The 19,742-nt window shown below is 46.0% G+C and overlaps 2 protein-coding genes across 3 annotated transcripts; one reads left to right on the top strand and one right to left on the bottom strand.

The window, feature by feature from the left end:
• Positions 1-561: 561 nt before the first annotated feature.
• rbbp5 (retinoblastoma binding protein 5) lies at positions 562-12,570 on the bottom strand. 2 transcript variants are annotated; one of them, XM_018733955.2, is made up of 14 exons: positions 12,396-12,570; positions 11,158-11,183; positions 10,511-10,683; positions 10,037-10,177; positions 9,561-9,723; positions 9,112-9,221; positions 8,579-8,698; positions 6,920-7,073; positions 6,754-6,825; positions 5,691-5,808; positions 5,303-5,372; positions 4,763-4,986; positions 3,472-3,666; positions 562-1,126 (listed from the first exon to the last, which is right to left on the bottom strand). In XM_018733955.2, the coding sequence occupies exons 1-14, from the start codon at positions 12,412-12,414 to the stop codon at positions 1,074-1,076; spliced, it is 1,638 nt and encodes a 545-aa protein (XP_018589471.1). In that variant the 5' UTR covers positions 12,415-12,570; the 3' UTR covers positions 562-1,073. The 2 variants fall into 2 exon arrangements, with proteins under 2 accessions (XP_018589471.1, XP_018589472.1); XM_018733956.2 differs by having other exon boundaries at positions 3,589-3,666.
• A 724-nt stretch (positions 12,571-13,294) lies between these two features.
• LOC108923286 (ras-related protein Rab-7L1-like) lies at positions 13,295-17,317 on the top strand. Its single transcript, XM_018733957.2, has 5 exons — positions 13,295-13,686; positions 15,036-15,107; positions 15,619-15,800; positions 16,347-16,468; positions 16,628-17,317. Exons 1-5 carry the CDS (start codon positions 13,563-13,565, stop codon positions 16,770-16,772), a joined length of 645 nt encoding a protein of 214 aa, XP_018589473.1. The 5' UTR covers positions 13,295-13,562; the 3' UTR covers positions 16,773-17,317.
• The last annotated feature ends 2,425 nt before the right edge of the window (positions 17,318-19,742 follow it).

Below are 19,742 nucleotides of genomic sequence, written 5' to 3'. Positions count from 1 at the left end.
CTCCGTCTGTCCCCGTCAGTGAGCGCCCGCTTGTGACCGCTGCTCGTCGCCCTTTGCCACTACACTTTGTCCAAGTTTGATATGGGCTCTCACTTTTGCTGAGGCTCTTCCTCCGGACACGCTCAATAACTGCGCGGCTTTCGTGACCGATGCAACTCAGATCTCGACTATTTGCCCTCTTCGGAACCCTGTTGGTTCCCTCATGTTGGTGTGAAAACTCACATATCGAAGTGTTAACTGCCCGAGATCTTTTACAGCCACGCACACACACGCTAACTGGGATTGAAACTGATATGAGTCACCTTTGTGGCCGAGTTTGTAACTGTGATTCAGTTACTTCAGAGTTCAACTCGCTTTTCATGTGTTCTTTCCGTCATTTTCCTCTCTATTATACATCCTACTTAAAGACTGTCCAGTTCTTCATTTAAATGACCTTGAAAAATGAGACAATGCCCCCCCAAATTTTAGGAAGGCAGGTGGCACTTGACATTGCTTTGAAAGGATGGTCACATGTCTGACACACACAAGCCCACACACACATACATACACACGCAAGGCCGGTGCAGTTTATTCTAAACTTTTGCTGTATTTCCCATTTGGAATTTTACACAGATTACAGAAGACTAAAAAGATCATTCTGACCGAAAAACACATCTTAACCCAACAACAAATAAAAAATAGATACAAGAGCAGGAAGCTGCTGAAAATGTCCATTTTTTGAAAGCTGGAAACAGAATCATTTGTGTTTAGTGCTTCCTGCGAAGAGACGAGGCCCGCAGTCCGAAACACCCCAGAGAAGGACGGCAGTGACACGCGGATGTGGTCATCTTCAGGTCTCCCACGCACTCTGGCACTCTTGCAGTGGAGTGGGGTGGGGCGGGGTGGGGTCAGCGTGAGACAGGCTGCAGGTTTGGTCAGCGTGGCTCGAGCGTCCATTTAACCCCTCCCTAAGCCCAATGCCACACTTGAACCACAGAGACAGAGGACAGCAGTCAAAATCGGGCATCGTCTGCCGAGCGTCCAAGAGGGTGCTGTCCCCGCTCGTTCCAACAGGGGGCGCTGTATTTGTTCACTCAATCCAAACCCTGGACATCGTGTTGCTTGTATGTTGGTGGCACCAAATTCCCTGCAAAATTGACGTGACATTCTCTTTAGGCAACAGGGACACACTGGGCGAAGGCACGACAGCAGGACAGAGGATGGCACTGAATAAAGTCCAGTTTTCAATTATACCACCAGAATAAAAAAAATTGTACCCACCATGAATTATTTATAATAAATTCAGCAAATTTAAATCATAACAACAAGATTTTATACCAGCAGATTAATTAATCTATTAATAACTTCCGGAAATTCTAAATAATTTAGATTCAGGTACTGCCCTCCTGCTCACACTTGGAACAAAAATCTGTTGAAAACAACTCTTTTGTTCTTAATTCCCAAATCACTTTCACCACTAAGTCACAATTAACATGAGGGTAACAACAGATGTCCGTCAATTAAATGAACCGGTATATACTCCAAAAACCTCAAACAGAGCTAAAAATAAATCCTGTGTAACATTCTTTAACATTTCTACCATGTTAATGTAGCTCAAAAGTAATAATTCATGTTAAATGGCTCAAAAACTACATAGTGCCTGCAAACTGCAACTTAGTAACTGCTGACAGTTTCATCCCATAAACATGTGCAGTGCTCCTCATCATGTTACTGATCACCAACACTCAGTGAGACCAAACAGTAGGTGTAAAAACTACGGAAGCGGGTTCCATGAAGTTGGTCCCACACTCCTAATCAGTTTTGGTGGGCACACTTGTGTTTGCGCCACTAGACTCAAACAATTCTATTGTGAAATGAAACCATTAAACCGTTAAATGTAGGCATCTCTTGGTGAACTGCACTTCTGTGCTCATCGCTTCGGAGAAAAGTACCTGCGAAGCAAATAAAGGTAAATGCAAACACTCCTAACTCCACCGCTCCTAACGCTAGGAGCCAGTGTGTCTCACACCTGACATGCAACCGAGGTTTAGAAGCAAGCGGTGCAACTGTAGCACTGTCTCGTGGACTGGCTCAGAACTGCACACGTCTGTTTTTGTCCTCAAGCGACCTGCCTCGTTGGTGGACAATGTGACATTTATTTTCAAGCTTCTTTTGGTCTTCATCTAATAACACATATAACTACAGCTCAACAAAATTAAGAAGAATAATGTGAAAATTATGTGAAAAATGCTAAGTTACTGCACAGTTTCGAAAACATTTGTTGCAGCCATTTGTCAATTTTCAACAGCTGGCAGCGCAGTGGTTAAAGCTGCTGCCTTTTATCCAAAGGTCGCAGGTTCGAGCCTCACCTCCAGCTGTTGTACACTCCAGTAGAATTACGCAGCTATATAAATGGGTAAATAATTGTAAGTACATTAACATTCTATGTCGCTTTGGAGAAAAATGTAGAACAGACAACCCTATGATCTATCTGAGTAAAACCAGGATGGGTCAGATGTTGGTCTTAGTTTCAAATGACATCTGTAGAAGGTTCCTCAGCCATAACTCGCCTGGACCTACACATACACACACAGCTGGTAGGTTCCTCTGACTTTCCTGTTGTCACTAAATGGAAAAACTCAGTATGTCAGCTGTCTACATTGTGCATCATTTTTGATGTTTCTGCTGAGAGATCCGCAAGGAACGGATTTGCGGTCTTAAGGCCAATATTGTGCCTTGTTCAAAAGCAGAAATGACCACAAAAGAATAAAAATGGAGTATTTTCAATGTACCCCTTTTATATGAAACAGAAGTCACATTCAAAATGCGCTCAGAAACAGAGAGTAACGCAGTACAGAGCTTTACTGTAGAAGCACCGTCACACCCACACACCAGTCACATCACTGGTATATACACACACACACACACACACACACACACACACAGACGGACAAGCACAGCCCGTGTCCCCACCCGACATCCCAGTGCACACATTGCACAGGGTCAGCACTGTAGCAGGAGCGGAGCAGGACGGGTCATGAGCAAGCAGGAAGTAGACAAGACCAGCCACAGGAAGCTGGGCAAAGGGCAGGTGGACCGGACCTGGAACCAGGAGGACAGCAGCTCCACCAGAAGCTCGAGTTTACCCTCAATAGGTAACCGAGACTGCCTCGGGACAATCGTAGAGGTCCTCCTTGAACAACTACCAAAGTGCCAGATTATTAGGACTATTCTAGAGCTGCAGGGAGACACCGGCAGATTTCTACCGCTGCTTTAAAATCATCTTTCTTGCCCGCTTTCTGTGCACAGGGGCTGCATCCCAAATGCCTGACGTATGCATTGCTTTGCCGGAGCAGACAAGCGCAGGACAGACAGGCATTCGGAATCTGGAACACACCGCACCACCACTCATCTGTGCAGACAAGGCGGGAGCTTGGGGCTCGGCTGAGAAGCAAGCACCTTTGCGAAGCCCTGGGTGCCCAGGCTCCTTACCTGTGGCCGGCTGTCCCGTCTCTGCTTGCACCTTGCCCTTCGCTCCGCCTCCTTCCAGAGGGTACCCCCTGTCCCCCTTGAAGAGCTTGCTTTTAAAGGGGGAATCCCTGTCTTTACCTTTCGATCCCTTGGGCCGCCCTGCGGTCTTCTTCTTGGACTTGCCGTCTCCTTTCACGCCCAGCAGAGGGTGTACTTCTGCAGTAACACAGTGCACAACCGTGACTCCAGTTGGTCAGAAGACAAAATGCACACGTCCACACAAGTGACAGAGGCGACTGCTGAACTCCTTTTGGCCACAGACAGACGGACGTTCGATCACACCCTCGTATGTGAACCTGCTGCTTTTTAAATACTGCTCTACACGAAGACACATGGCTGAGGCAGCACTTCAGTGCTACTCCCCTATTGTGGCCTCGCTAATACCTGAGATATTCCTTGTGAGCCAACCTGCGCAACTGCTGGACGGGTAATGTTTAAAAGAAAGCACCATGACACACTTCTAGCAGTTCAGCCTTCTAACAAAAACAACTCAGGCTTTACACCTCAAACGCTGCTGACACCAGAGTGCTGTGTGTACCTCCTAAGGCACTAACTACTACCACTATGTCCAAATCAATAAAAGCACAATAAAAATACAGATAGTATTATTACACTCACTTTATTCCCTAATTAGGTTCTGTGAAAAATCACACATACTAAAAGAAAAAAAAAAAACTTTGTAATTCTAATGTTTTTATTAACTTCAAGATACAATAAATCTAAATTTTCCCTGCCAGTCTGTTTTGGAGTTCGTTAACGCCACCTATTGGCTGGACACAGAAAAACAGCTCAAATTCAATCTGTACAGACAGACATTTTTAACAACAGAAAATTGAAGAAAAAGGTCCTGCTTTGATTTTTTGGGGTCTTCATCTGAAAATCCTTATCACAGGAGATCATGAAAATGTAAACAATATTCCATATGTAACCATCTACAAAAAATATGAAAAACTGCCAAAATAAAGTGTAAAACAAAACACCTTGGGGGGCGAAGTCTATTAACTAGAAAAATGTCTGTAACTTGGAATGCTTTGAAAAGTTATAACTCGGGCCTCAAACATGATGAGCCAGGGTACACACCTAGTACTTCTGAGAACACTGAATAAAATACCAACACGTTTTGCACAAACAGTTGAAAGAGAGCTTTTGCGTCTGAGTGCAACCCCGTCTGCTAGTAGGGTTGAACTAAAATCGGCAACAGCTATGCTGGTGCGCATGAGTGTACGTGTGAGTGTTCGTACGTGTGTCTCACCATCGCTGGGGACACCCTGCAGCTCGATGTTTGTGGTTCGAGCCTTCTTCTTGGGCGGGCCTCCCTCTGCAGAGGGCTGCCGCTGTTTCTTGTCCCCGCTCACTGAGCTGTCTTCAGGGTTGGTGGCATCGGGTGGGGGTCCAAAGGGGTTCTCCTCGGGATCCTCCACCTCAGGTGCGATGGGGAGGTACAGCAGAGCCTTGTAGTCCTCCAGCTCCTCATCACTGCAGCAGAAGGCCTACCGCAGTTAACCTTTCACACCATCATTCCACAGAAGTGCAAAGAACGAATACGAGACTTATCTACATTATGCACGGCATATCTGGACATGTGTGATGCACAGAGGGGAGACTCAAAACCCAAGTCTGAGGGAACCAATCATCAGTCCCTTTCAGACCTCAACACGTCCAGTGTGAGGGATCCAAAGTAGAAAGAGTACTGTTTTAACTGACAATCAGTATCACAGACAAAAAAAAAAGTTACTGCCACCTTGTGCTATTCTTATGCAACAAAGAAAAGTAATAAAGGAAAGATGCCAACCTGCTGCAGAAGGCCATGATGGGGTCAACGGAGGTCACGTCTACCTCTTCGTCCTCCGCAGCATCAGCACCTGGAACCCAGATTCCACTGTGCTTGTTGTGTGAAGACCATGTGTATTCAGACCTTGCGTTCAACCCCACTGTCATCGTCATTCCGATTCAGGCTGCGCACACAACCCCTTCCGTTTACGCACTCGGGCACAGATGCCTTGGAGAATGGCACCATCATGAGCCAGATCCTCTGCCATCTGTCTTTCATGTGTGGTGTTTGTGAGCAGGGGAGAACAACCCACTTCTTCTCCCAGTAATGCAGCGCATGTTCTTCCAAACCTCATGAATTGTGGGACTCGGGTGTGTAATCACATGTCCTTGGCCCAAAAAGCACGTACCTGTCTGCTCTGGCTCGCTCTTGTCCTCATCTTCAATGTCAAACTCTGACTCCCTCTCCTCATACTCCACATTCTCGTCCAGTTCCTTGAAGTCGGGTGCGAAGGCACTCCAGTTTTCCTGAACCACAACACAATGTGTGTCAGAGGCAATCGCAGATTGCCCCCAGGAAGAAGTAGACCCTTCTAAGTTCTCCTGAATGACTGCACCCCCATTCTTTTTATTATACACCTGCTCCCCATGCACAAACACAGCTGGGACTGGAACTCTGTCTGCAATTTGTTTTGATTGCAATTCTAAAACCACTTTGACCACTAACTAACAATCAATGAAATGTACCTTCTTCATTCGTAGCTTAGGTTCTGTAAAAGTCTTGGATATAGCAGTAATAAGTACTTCGTAAGCCCCTTTACTGTAATATTTTCATTAACTCTGAGCTGCAGGAAAATTAAGTTTATTCAAATTGCCTGAAAATAATTTTTTTTGTCTCCATGCTGACTGTGTGGACTGACTGATCCCATGAACATGTGCAGTGTTCTTCATCTTCTTCACACTCAGGAACACTACATACTGTGGAAGTGAACTGAACTAAAGCTGTCCCACACTTCTGTTCTGACTGGATGTTCATTAATATGATTTATTACCTAGGAGAGTAAACATGTTGTGTTTGTTCCATTACAGACACAAATCTGAGGAAATAAGCAAACTCAGACATGGCTGTAGCAGAAAATTCTACAACTGATAAACATGGCTGTAGCAAAATGAGCCACTGAATGCCACTTGTGACACACAGGGCAACACAAATGGAGTACAGTGACAGTGTTCTCAGACAGATAAGCGTACTTCCAGAAAACACTGGCTCACTTACTCTTCCCCATATTACGTTCTAAGACTGTAACGTTCAGACAGCTCAGTTAATACAAAAACTGTGAAAAGGAGAGCCAGGAGCCAGGGTGGGACCACCGACTGCTGCAGTTTAATACTTTCATTGCAGACCCACCTGGTGTTACACATGTGGACAGAACAAGTTTCTGTCTAACAGCAGCTCGTCTCAGGAACACTCACCACTTGGTTCTGGGCCCAGATGGACACAACGCCGCTGGAGATTGAAGCGATGATGGGCCGCACCGGGTGCCACTGTCGGGGAGAAAGAGACAGTGATGTGGGCTGCGGGAGTAGTGGCATAGAAAGAACGAGGAGAGAAACAAGAGTGGGAAGGTGATGATCTCACCGCCACGTCGAGCAGCAGCTCTCCCCGCGTGCCGTGGAGGATCTTGACGAGGTTTCCGATGCTCTTCTCCCAGATGTAGAGTGCATGCTGCCGGGCCGAGCCTGCCACGATGTACTCCCCATCCCCTGAGAAGCAGCACTTCTTCCAGGGGGTCCTAAGAGGATGATGGAGGGAGAGACACAGATCCAATAGAGACAGTCAGTGAAAGATGAGCTGAAGCATGTCTGCACCAGCAACGTTAACTGTGAGGCCAGTCTGAGAACAGGACTGCACAGCTCCCTCTTGTGCCACGATACATGTGCTCCTTCCGTTAAAAATTCAGGGCCAAAGTCAAATAAAAGTTAAGAGTGAATTTTTTTTGTCAGTACATATAATCCAAATTAACCTGAGCAACCAAGTCACTCACGCCCTATCAAGAACTTCTTTACAGTATGTTACTTTGGTTCATGAAAATTATTTCTATATTTCTTAACATTTACTCATTTGTCTGCTGCTTTTCTCCAAAGCTACTTACAATTATTTACCCATTTATGCAACTGGGTTATCATCAGGGTTCATGTCTTGATCAGAAATACTACAGCAGGAGGAAGGATTCAAAACTGGGTTCTTCAAGTGCACCGCTACACACTACAGCACCTGCTGCCCCAACATATTCAGTATTTTCCTAATGTAATTCAGGGTCTGCCCAGAGGGTGTCCAAGAACCTGAGGGGACATTCATACAATAACAGAACAAAAGAGTAATAAGAAATTTCAAAATGCCATCTATTTTTTCCAATTACTTCTATGTGAAGTTCAGTGAATAACTGAGCTGAATTAAAATTAATTAAATTAAAACTTCCTTATTATTCGTTATGTCCTCTCCCACCTAACCTACATTCACACTGAACAGCCCGTGAAACACTCACAGGGTGCAGTCCAAGTCAAACGGCTTGTGGAGGCGGGCACTCAGATCCCAAAAAGAAGGTAACAGCAGTCCCTGTTGGGGGGGGGGGGGGGGGGGGGGGGGCGTATGTGCGCAAGTCATACCCACGCACAGTCACGACCGCACAATGTTTCAGAATGCAGAAACATCAGTGACTCGCATTTTGGAACAGCACCTGAAACTGCACATCGTCTCCACGAAGGACTCCACGTAAACGCAGATGGTAGGTTCAGCATTGGCACACAGACACTCAGTTTTACATACACTTTTGCTCTGTGTGTTGTATTAAAAGCATCATTATATTTTATTCATTCATTCAGTGCAATGGAGGCACTCACTTCTTTTGAAGCCCACCATGAAATATGATAGCCGCCCCCAACCCACTCCACCTCCTCCAGCAAGTCCCCCATCCAAGTGCCCACAGGTTCTACGTGAGCCACATTTTTTTTTTTAAATAAACTCAATATACAGAACAAGTGCATTATTGTGCCTGGTTTCCCACGTTCCTCATCAGACAACAACTGTGTGCAGAGAAAGCAGTTTCCTGGCAACTTCTGACTAAACACGTTGACGCAGAGCACTGGGGTGATAGTCCAATGGGCTGAACATGCCACATCAAGACAGTCTATGGAACCAAACCCTGAAGGGCTGCTGTGCTCCAGGCAGTGAGCCCGAGACACAGAGAAAATGCATTGTGGGTTATGTGTGAGGCCAGCAGAGGGAGCTGAAGCTCACCTGTTGACCAGGTCCTGCAGCTTCTGCATAGGCTCTGGCTCCCCGTCACGACCGCAGGTGAGGATCTCGCGCCCATCGTAAACTCGGATGATGCGGTCGGCCGTGTTGATGAGGAAGCAGCTGGAAAGAGGAGGAAGATTACCTGAACCTAATACTCTTGTTTTACCCAAAGCGAACCAGCTGCCCCCCCGACCAAAGCGTGATACCCACAGCCACTCAGGAAGGGTGAACACATGAGCACAGCTCCAACTTGTTTGCTGCGGGCCTAACATGCTCTTTCTTTCGTTTTGCTTAAAGCACACTACGGCTGCAGGCTGCATCAGGCAAGACAGAACACCTAGACATGCGTTCCTGGCTGACCGCAAGTGGAGCACTGACCGTACAACAGGAGGACAATTCGGCAAGGCAAGGATCTGAACCTCTGTGCATAGCCCTCAACCAATGTGTCGCTGGGGACCCTGCTGTTTACAGTGTCCTTGACCTTACAAGAGAGGCGGGGATCGGGCAGTAGGGGGCTCGCATGAGCCACTCACCTGCCCTTGCGTGCAAACTCAATGGACTTGATGGCAGTGGTGTTACTTGTCCCAGTTGTCACACGGAAAGACGCAACCAGGTCCTGGTTGTCCGTCTTTAGCACGAGAATCTGGGCAGGGAACACGTAATAATAATAATAATAATAATAATAATAATAATAATAATAAGAAGAAGAAGATGAAGAATAATGGAAGCCTAGTGGTTTCAGCTAACACCTCTTGTCAAAAAAAAAGAATAACAGCAGCAGGTGCAGCAAAAATCCCGACAGCGAATATTTATCAAAATTTTCAACTTTAACTTTATAGAAAGCGCTCATTTTTATTAAACTGATATTCAACACCAAAAAGCTGCCGTTATCACATCCAGCAGTTCCATTGTGCTCCACATTGTGAGTCACTAAATTATTGCCATGTTTCACAGCATGATGATGCTCTCATTGACCTCTGACCTTTCCCTTGGCGTTGCCAGTGTAGATGTACTCTCCGCGCCGATCGAAGGCCGCCACGACGTTGAGATCCGAGTCATCGTCCACAGGCAAGACCACGTGCTTGGAGTCTGCTAGAGTGAGCAGAACTGGCGCAGACTTCATGGGGCACACAAGAACTTTGTTCCTGTCAGAGACAAGGGGTTGTGTCTACGTATGTGTGTGTCTGTGTGCAAGTCTGTGCACACATATGATGCAGGGGCTCCTCTCAACTAGGGCTATGTGCTCATATCTCTGCCACCATTGCCTCTCAACCATAACCGTTGCACTTCAAATATCCAGGGTTGCACAGCAAATGGCTCTGAACAAAAATCGTATGACAACCAAAAATGCTGGCAACTAAAATGAACAATGTACATTCTCACTATTTTCTTTGACTCTTTATTTTCACTGACTTAACAGGTCAGAAGTGATGACTGTGGGGTCTCAGAAACACTCACTGATCACGGGGGTGGAACTGCACTTTGAGAATAGGCGAGGGGAAGCGGAACCGCTGGTCACAGTCGCCGGTAAGTACGTCCCACAGGGACACAATGTTGTCCGTGGAAGCGCTGACCAGTTTGTGGCCATCCCGGCTCCAGCTAAGCGACACACCCACCAGTGGGAGGTGGAGGAAGGGGAAAACAAAAGCCAAGAGTCACACTGGAGACCTTGAGATTCCCTTCAAAATCTTCTCTAGCAGCAGGGGCAGCTGACATATGATTCTATAGAACGATCTATTTTTTATTCAACATTTTTCAGCTGCCATTCATAAACAACGGCAAGACAAACACTAAACAAATCCAAATAAAGCTGCTTTGGGACACGCAGCAGCTGAGTCACCTGCCCACAATGCAAGTTTGCTGGAACTGTGCAAACGCCTCACAACACACAGAGGCCTCCCACACATGCGTGGCGTCAACCCTCCCACTCACCAAAGCGAGCACACCGGGTGTATGTGCGCACTGATAATTTTGGCAATGCCGCGTGTGAGGAAGTCCCAGATGACGATGCGGCCATCGTTGCAGCCCACGGCCAACAGAGTGCCCCAGCGATTGAAGGTGCAGGTGAGCGCCATACTGATGCAGTCCAGGGTGCCATCGGCCTCCTGACGTGAAGGGCGCACCACAGCACACAATCAGCATTCCCACTGCTTGAAATCACTTGTCACTACTGCTAAATGACCGAAAGCACAACACAGTAACACACTTAAGGTTACGTAGCTGTATGTTGTGAAAATGGGGCATCTGCCGAAGGCCTCAACGTAACGTAAATGCAACGAAAAATACCATCTACATAGAAACAGAGGATAGAGGCTGCTGTTTTTCCATAACAGCTATTGTTTTGAATATACTGACTACTATTTTTATAACTTGTAGCTGTTTCACTCTACAGGGGAAACATTTTACTCTGGGGATGACTGATGGTGCGATGGACAGTGTAATAAGCATGAATGCTAAACAATTCATCGAAACAAACGGTTATTCTTTTGGATTCTGTTTAAACAACACTGGATTCATCCACAGGCAATGATCCATAACTGAGCTACTAACAGTTGAGTAATGAGTTTTATATAACTTACCTCTGGGTAATTCTGTCCAAAAGACTCTGGAGAAAAAAAATAAAACATGTTGTTGGTGCATTTATACTGAGTAACCTTTCTGAAGAAATGACAAAAATACAGCTTTGCTAGAAAACACACTATTGAATAAGCAAACATCATGTGCACTCAGGTTTATAGTACAGACTTCCCTCACATGACAAGTGTAATTTGTTGCTGACAATCTGCAAAATCAGATCTTAATTTCCAATAAACTGAAAAGGAAGAAATAATGAACCATGGAACACTCATGAAACTTACAAAACTGAGATTTTGCCATTTTCTCCTCTCTTACATTCAGAGATGAAACCTGCCACACCTAATTTACAGTATAATCATTTAGTGTTCATGATTACACATGTAAAGAAATACTGCAAATCACCATTGTCCTAAAATGTGCTCAGCTTATAGTACCGTACGGTACAGTACAGTACAACCACAGACCTTCGGCTGTTTGCAATAAGTGGCGACAAAGGGTTAACTAGGTGGCCTGCTAATTAAATCATGGGACATATAACTAAAACGTTTACACTTAAACCAGTCTTCTAACACCAACCATGTTACACATATCTCGAACCCTTATTAATTCACACCAGAAATGCCTTTTCACGTGCAACATTTATATTTACAACTGTCACTCATTCACTGCAATCCACCTACAGACATCTGCTTGTACAAGTGCTCACAGGATCATGTAGGAAACATTAGAGCCAAGTTCATCCGGGGGGGGGGGGGGGGTCGCCTCAGGCAGCTGTACTGTGTACAGTGACATCTGCTTGTACCACATTCAATCAATGTAAAACACAAACACATGATAGACTGAAAGAGAAGGAACACCTTAGTAAACCTTTAAAAGACAAAAAGGTTCGTTTTGCTGTCTGACACTGAATTTAGCAGCTCGTGAGGGAGGAAGGAAGGAGCTCAGTCACACAGACAGAGTGAGTCTCTGACAGACCGACTCTTCATCATGCTAACGCACACAAAACTGAACTGAGACCGAACTTGCATGCTTATTAACATTTTTTTTCGTTCAGAATTTTATTTTGCCTTCTATAAGCATTCTATCACTTCTATAAAGCTGCTCGTTCTGCTAAAAAGACGATGCACCGCGACTGCGAGCGGCTCCTTCCCGACGCACTATGACGTACGCTAGCTTAGCTAGCTGCTAGCAGCAAGCTAAGTGGACCGACAAGCAATTCATTCATCGAAAGGTTATTTACCGAGCAATTCCAGATTCATGGTATATCCTTCGTCTTGCAAGGAAACAACCGTAGATAGAAAAACCCCCAAAAAAATAAGTTTATTCGGGTCTTTGTCGTTCACTTTGAAACGTCCATAGTAAATTGTCGTGTATTGCTGTTAGCTACAAATGAAAACGGCGACTGGCGCCCAATAGACACGGAGGACCCCGCGGTGTGCCCATGGCTGCGCCTGAAAAAAAAAAAAAAAAAAAAAAAAAAAAAATTAAAGTAAATCGGCAAAATAACTCTTCGGCAATGCCTCCTAGCATTATTCAAAGCACACTGCGGAATATCTACGATATCCATTTTATCTCTGTGTATCCTTAAAAAGCAGGCGTTTACAAAGACACCTATATATAACCACTTCCTAGCGCTATTGTTTCAACGGGCGTGAAAGTTTCACACTGTGGAGAAAAAAGAGGAAAAGAGAAAGTTTTCATGAGTGCATTGTTTTCCAAATGCGTGACGCTCAGACAAAATTACTTAATTACATATTTAAGTAAAGATGATTTACACTTAATTATTATACACTCTGTCTGTATGAGAAGAGCGCTCCATAAAAATAAAATTATCAAAGCAACATGATCATGAGGCAACTAAGTTTCCACTGTGTGAACTGTGTTTTATTTCGTGTTTCACGCGTGCTCACGGTCCAAAGTGTGTGTGGCTCCTTTCCGATTGTCCTAATAAAGGAGCTCTCATGTGGGTCAGTGTAGCCGTGTGAAAATAATGCGTGTCCCAGACAGTCTGTCTCAGCCGCTGGATTAGAGCGAAAGAGCCGCCGCGGCGAACTCCAACACCCACAGTGCAGCTCCCTGCTACAGCCTACTTTACCACGGTAACTCCCTTTCCCTCCGCTACACTGTGACTGTGTGTGGACAAAGTCCACCCCGGACACACACGGCCACTTCGGCTTTCACTCTCTGTCACACACCCAGCGCAAGCAGTGAGGTGGCCGCCGCGGGCTCACACAGCTGACCTGCCTGCAGCAGTGGGTGGGGGCGGTTGGTTCGGGGCCCGAACCTGTGGGACCGGAATAATTATAATTATTATTTTCTGAGTGTGAGTGAGTTAGTTGGCGGGGAAGTGCGCGCGGAACACGGTAAAATACACACGCGAGTGTGGGTTAACGGGCCCCCCGCCGAGATGGGGAGCCACGACCACCTGTTCAAGGTGCTCATCGTCGGCGACGGTCACGTGGGCAAGACCTCCCTCGTGCACCGTTACGTGGAGGAGCGGTTCTGCAAGAGCTACAAGAGCACCGTGGGGGGTAACGCTCTAAGTTCTGCGCCACTCTTTCGTTTCTTTTCTTTCTGCCTTGTGTCCACATGATTGTTTCACCATCATTTCAACTATTAACGTGGTTTCCGTATTGCTCCAGCATTATTTTTTTTGTCCTTCTGCGTTTTTAACATTCATTGACATTGTTTCGACGTTGTGACTTTCACTTCATCATCTATTAGTTGCTCATAACTTACATTTAGCCTTGTCAGTCTTACATCACCTGTCACCTGATTCAATAACCTTGGTCTGTGAACAGATTAAACTACTGACAGCTGAAATGTGATCAAAATCCAGACTTTTCCAACTAACGGTGAACAATGATGCGGTGTGGACATTGTTTTAAATTAAGTCTTTCCTTCCATAATGAACGTTCATATTGCCAGAATTCACAGGCTGAGCAGCCTCACTTCCCTCACGTGCCAGCGCTCCCGCCACGAATTTCCGTTTTCTACTATCCATCTGTCCACTCGTAAACATAAACATCTCTCAGAAATCTTGTGACATTTTATTATAGTGTGAATTCATCGTCTATGATGAATCTGGAGAACCTGGAGGAGACCCATGCGTACATGGAAAGAACATGCAAACTGCACACAGACTGAGCCGCGTTCAAACTCAAATCTAAACACGCAGTTCCAGGGCTGTAAGGCTCTCGCTGTGCCACTCGACCACCAAAGAACAACACAATAAAATAAGAAAACAACAGTAAGATAAATGATGAGTGGGAAGGGTAAAAAAACACACACACACACACACACACACACACACACACACACACACACATTTTCAGAACCGCTTGTCCCTTACGGGGTCACGGGGAACCGGAGCCTACCCGGTAACACAGGGCGTAAGGCCGGAGGGGGAGGGGACACACCCAGGACGGGACGCCAGTCCGTCACAAGGCACCCCAAGCGGGACTCGAACCCCAGACCCACTAGAGAGCAGGACTGCGGTCCAACCCACTGCGCCACCGCACCCCCTGGGTAAAAAAACATAAATGTGTAATGCATAAGAAATTTTGAACACATGGGCCTTAAGCTTGGATTAAAAGGTACATGGGAGCAGTTCTGACACCTGGACGTGATCTTGACAGATATTTTCTCAGTGTTTAAAAGATCAGGCAGGAATTTGGCAAATTTGGTTTAAAATGTATCTTATTTGCGGCTTGGGAATGCGTTATTTATTTTCCCACTTAATGCTAAGGAAAAGTTCATTTTAAGAGGTTTCCCATTCCAAGCAGTTTTTCTATTTTGCAAAGGAAAGCAATCAAAGTGAAATGTTGAGTGAAAGATGTGCCGTGCAGTGGAGGAACGAGGTCTTTCTCTGCTTTTGCAGTGGATTTTGCCCTGAAGGTTCTGCCATGGTCCAACACGGAGACGGTCCGCCTGCAACTGTGGGACATTGCAGGTCAGGTCAGGTCATTGTGGGGTAGCCTATGCTGCTAAAGACATAGCATGTTTCTCCAAATGTCTGCAAAAATGTAGTATATAAAAACCAAAAAATCATGTTTTAGCTTTAATAATTAATATAGTTATTGTAAATGAATGTATAACTCACCTTTTGTCTGTTATGTCTCCTGATCCTTTGTTTGGCACCACATAAAGAATAAATTGCACTGAATTGAATATTCTCTTTATACTGTCTTGCCAGACATAAGTTACTGGGATTCTGGGTATGCATAAAAGGCAGCTTTATTGAAATATACCCTATGCCATCATATTTAACCTGTTCGTTCAGTTGGTGTGCATCAACTTCAGTGCATCTTGTTTTAGACACCCCTGTGTCATAAAACAGGAAAATTTCAGTTTCCTGTTTCAAAATTTTTCTTGACTTGCCTGCCTGCATTTGGTTATGACTCAGCTGGTTCATGTTTCCACTCCAACCATGACTGTGAACGCACATAAATGGCACACATCAGGTCAGGAGCGCTTCACCTCCATGACCAGGATCTACTATAAAGAGGCGTCGGGCTGCGTGCTCATGTTTGACGTCACCGACCCCTCGAGCTTCCGCAACTGCCACAGGTGGAAGGAGGACCTGGACAGCAAGGTCCGGCTGGCCGGCGGCAGCCCCGTACCCTGCATCCTGCTGGCCAACAAGGTAAAGACCCCTTCACGCAGCGGATCACGTTCCTGCAACTTTAGCCGTGTTTGTGCTTCAGCTGGACCCATGTTTGTGCTCCTGCTGTTGTCATCCGGGAAGGTGTTTGAAAGAGAAAAACTTCTTCATTGCGCCTTTCTGGAAGTACGTGACTCATCCACACCACTCAGGGTAGCATGTAAAAATAGAACTTCCCTGCTAAGCCAAAACAGACCTTATCCAGCTGGTGTTTGATGTGAGTTTTATTGGGTTTCTGGACAGCAGGTAGGAATATTTTTCAAAGAGCTGGACCTTCATATTCCTCAGGGAAGCCCTGCTTTTACAGCCTTGCGTTACCGAACCAAAAGTGTGCATAAAAATATCCACTACACTTCTTTTTTATCATGAGCTTTAAGCAAGCAAACAGCATTCAGGAATTAAATTAAGGTTAAAGTACTTTCGTTTTCATGAATGGACAGAGGGATGGACAGACGGATAGGTAGACAGATGCTTCATTGATCCCAAAAGTATGAAGACGTTCTTCCTGCTTTTTGCTTTATGTCCCAGTGCGACTTGTCGCCATGGCAAGTCTCCCGTGAAAGTGTGGAGGCGTTCAGCGAGTCCAACGGCTTCGTCGCCTGGATTGAGACATCGGTCAAGGAGAACAAGAACATCAGTGAATCTATGAGGTACGCCGTTGGCGCTGTGTGTCATGACCCCGACACGTTACTGACAAACGGAGACGAGAAAGAGCAAGTCGAGCGTCATTTTCCGCCGGATGATTCTCCATTCGGTCTTCATGTGAGTTTTCCCATGAGGGTAACCATGTTCCTTGTGTTGCTGGGCAGAATGCTCGTGGAGAAGATGATGGCATCCCGGTCCATTGCCGCGACCCCCGAGAAGATGGGCAGTAGCTTCAAGCTAAACGATTTGGCCACACCGATGGCGAGTGAAGATGGGGGGTGTTGTTCTGGTTTGAGGGCTGACCCATAATGCTACCCGTTCTTCTTCTTCTGATTTCTCCATTTGAACAGTGCCTTTCGTGTGGCGGACAGCTTAGTCACAGGTGATTAAGAGCATAAATGGCGAGTATTACTAGCAAAACCAACTTTTATTTGATTTGTAATTAATCTTTTCTTATGTTTTCTTATCTGATCTTTGTCAGTCTCCACTGAAAACTGCAAAAATGATTTACCAGTGTGAACCCACGTTTACCCTCCAAGTACTTCGGAACACCTCCCTTTGTTGTCCCTCAATTGCTGTCGGATTTTTGTAGTTTTCTGCTCTGCAAGTGGGACAAGTACAGGTGTTACACTGAACGTTGCTCCGTCAGACCCTACACCTTAAAGAGCACTGACTTCCTCCACTTCTAGCCGCTTGGTACTCCCACACATGAGGGGTCCAAAATCAAAAGCCCCCTTCTTCTCAGTTCAGTCTCTGATGTAGTGGGATGAGTTTCCTCTGTACCGCCAAGCTGCTGAATCCCTCCCACATTGAAGAAGGGTTTCGAACCCATCTCTTTGAGAGCCACATCTTTCCTGACCTCCTGACAGCTCCATCGATGAGTCCAACACCATCTGCTATGATTATCTATGTATTTGCAGTTTGAAAGTCACTTCTCTAGGAGGTACTGGAGGGTTGTGAACCAGCAACGTGGCACTGTCAGTCACTCAAGCTGTGTGTCATTAATCATGTGTCTGTGCCTAAAGCTCTTTGTCTGTTCTTGATGCACTTTGTTTATTCTGAGTTGTAGGTCACTTTGGAGAAAAGCAACTGATCCATGAATAAATGCGAATGTATGTCACTGAAGAGCCTTATTTATGGCAAACAACGTCCTTTCGAACCCAACCGTGTGATATTGCTCGACACAGACAGACCACAGACACACAGCCAATAACTTTATAGTTCCCCGTTGTTCACAACAAAAGAGAGAACACTTTATTTTCGCGACGGTGGAACTGTAACAAAATTTCAGTGTACCATTTATTATTATAATAATGATAATAATAACTTGACCCTCTTGATGATTTTGCATCAGTGATCTGATTCATGTGCATTTTGCGCCGGGCCACGCGTGCAAAGCTCGTGTGTGTTTGTGTCCGAGGCTCCAGCGTCACTTCAGGAGCCCACGTCTTGGTGAAGACACAGATTTGATGACTTGTGGTGCTGCCCTACGCTCCTCTCGTTGGACCTCTCTGAGTAGAACGAGTGTCTCAGGCCAGGTCCCGGCGACAGATGCTCGGACTGAACGGCAGAAGTGATGCGACGCCATGAGCAAGCGACCCATGTAGCACCCACGGTCGAGGGAGACCCCGGGTTCGCCGACTCCTCCACCCGGTCGGCGAGCCTCGAACCTTCCGGAGGAATCGTGACATCGTCGAACGGAAGTGGCACAGATGGCCGACTCGGCACCGGCGCGACTGCCTTAGAGCTTCTTCCGACCCGTCCGCAGTTACTTTTTTTATCGGCGTGCATTTCTCTGCCGCTTTATCTCGCCGTCCGTGCGGCGGAAGCTGCCAAGTGTGTGCACGCCATGCCGAGCAACACAAGCTGTCCTCGGCCACTGCAGTCACCGTGCTTTAATTAGCAAACGCAGAAACGCGTCTGTGACGGGTCATCTCCTGCGCCAGCAAGATGAACTCAGGAGGCCCGTGTTGAGTGAATCGCAGTTTTCGCGGGAATCGATTAACGTGTCATTTTCAGCAGGCAGACGCACGTTATTTCTCGAACCTTTCATTCAGTTCTCAAGGTTATTCATGAGGAAACTGCACCTTCATCTTGAGCCAGGGAGAACACTTGATAAGCCACCGTCTGACCTCGATGAATCGTTACGCTGTCTGACAGCACAAACTGAGCACTTACTGTATTTTATCCATGCAGTGTTAGCTGAGGAAAGCGTGTTTATTTCCAGGCACTAACTATGACCGCGGACGTTGTCTTTCCGGCCCTTCCGATGTGTGCGGACAACAGCTTTCTCCCCTTAGGTGAGCAGGAGCTCACAGCATTTTTATGAAACCAGTACATGTAATACTTTCGCTGCATTTGTAGAGCTGGTACCATAGCTTTACATGAGTCATGGAAGAAATCTGTCATATTGGGACATTAATTATACACTGGTTGCTCCTGTGGCAAATGTTTGAAGAGGGAAACCTTGACTGTTTTTACTGATTTTTAACCGCATTTTCTTCACTGTTCTATTATGTAACATTTGTCTGTTTCGAAGGAACAACCCTAACCCTGTCCCTAACCCCTAACCCCTAACCCTAACCCTAATGAGCCGACGAATTAGCTGGCAGTAAAGAGCACCACATGGGACAGGGGTGTAGGACCAGATGAATCCAGCGAACTCGCACAGTGTTACAGCTCGTGTCTGGTGTTCCTCAGCGCAGTGATCAATGAAGGTGAGGAACGTCGCACCTCATTATGGTATGAATCGCTCAACAGTCGACTTTTAGACACTATTTTATTGTTAGTCATTTAAAGTTGTTGCTCTAAGTCAATAAAAATGTTCAAATGAAAGGTCTTGCAAAGAATTTAATTTCTTACGCCTACTGGATATTTTTAACGTAAATAAATCATGTGGAGTGTGTGTATTTATTCCCTTTCATTGAATGTGTCCATCATAAACACGTAGAAGCTGAGGAACAGATGATGAATCCGGCAGCAGTCATAACTGAACACCTCCTGCTGCTGAGATTATTTACTGTGAGAATTGTAGTTTGATGCAGGCTGGAGCTTAAGTGTTACGCAACAGCTACTCTTACTACTTTTTATTGTTGCTACACTAACAACAACAATAGATTATTATTATTCTTATTATTATTATTCGCCCCGGGACCGGACTGGACCAATAAGGCAGCCGAACCCGCGCGGACAGGCGGTCCGGCTTCGCACGCCTGAGTGACCCGCCGCGCGCGCTGCCAACAACGCCGGCACGACGCTCGCGGACAGGGGGCGTGGCCG

Source organism: Scleropages formosus, chromosome 2 (assembly GCF_900964775.1).
Source record: "Scleropages formosus chromosome 2, fSclFor1.1, whole genome shotgun sequence".
NCBI classification, from domain to species: domain Eukaryota; kingdom Metazoa; phylum Chordata; class Actinopteri; order Osteoglossiformes; family Osteoglossidae; genus Scleropages; species Scleropages formosus.
This window is presented reverse-complemented; position numbering and strand designations above follow the sequence as displayed.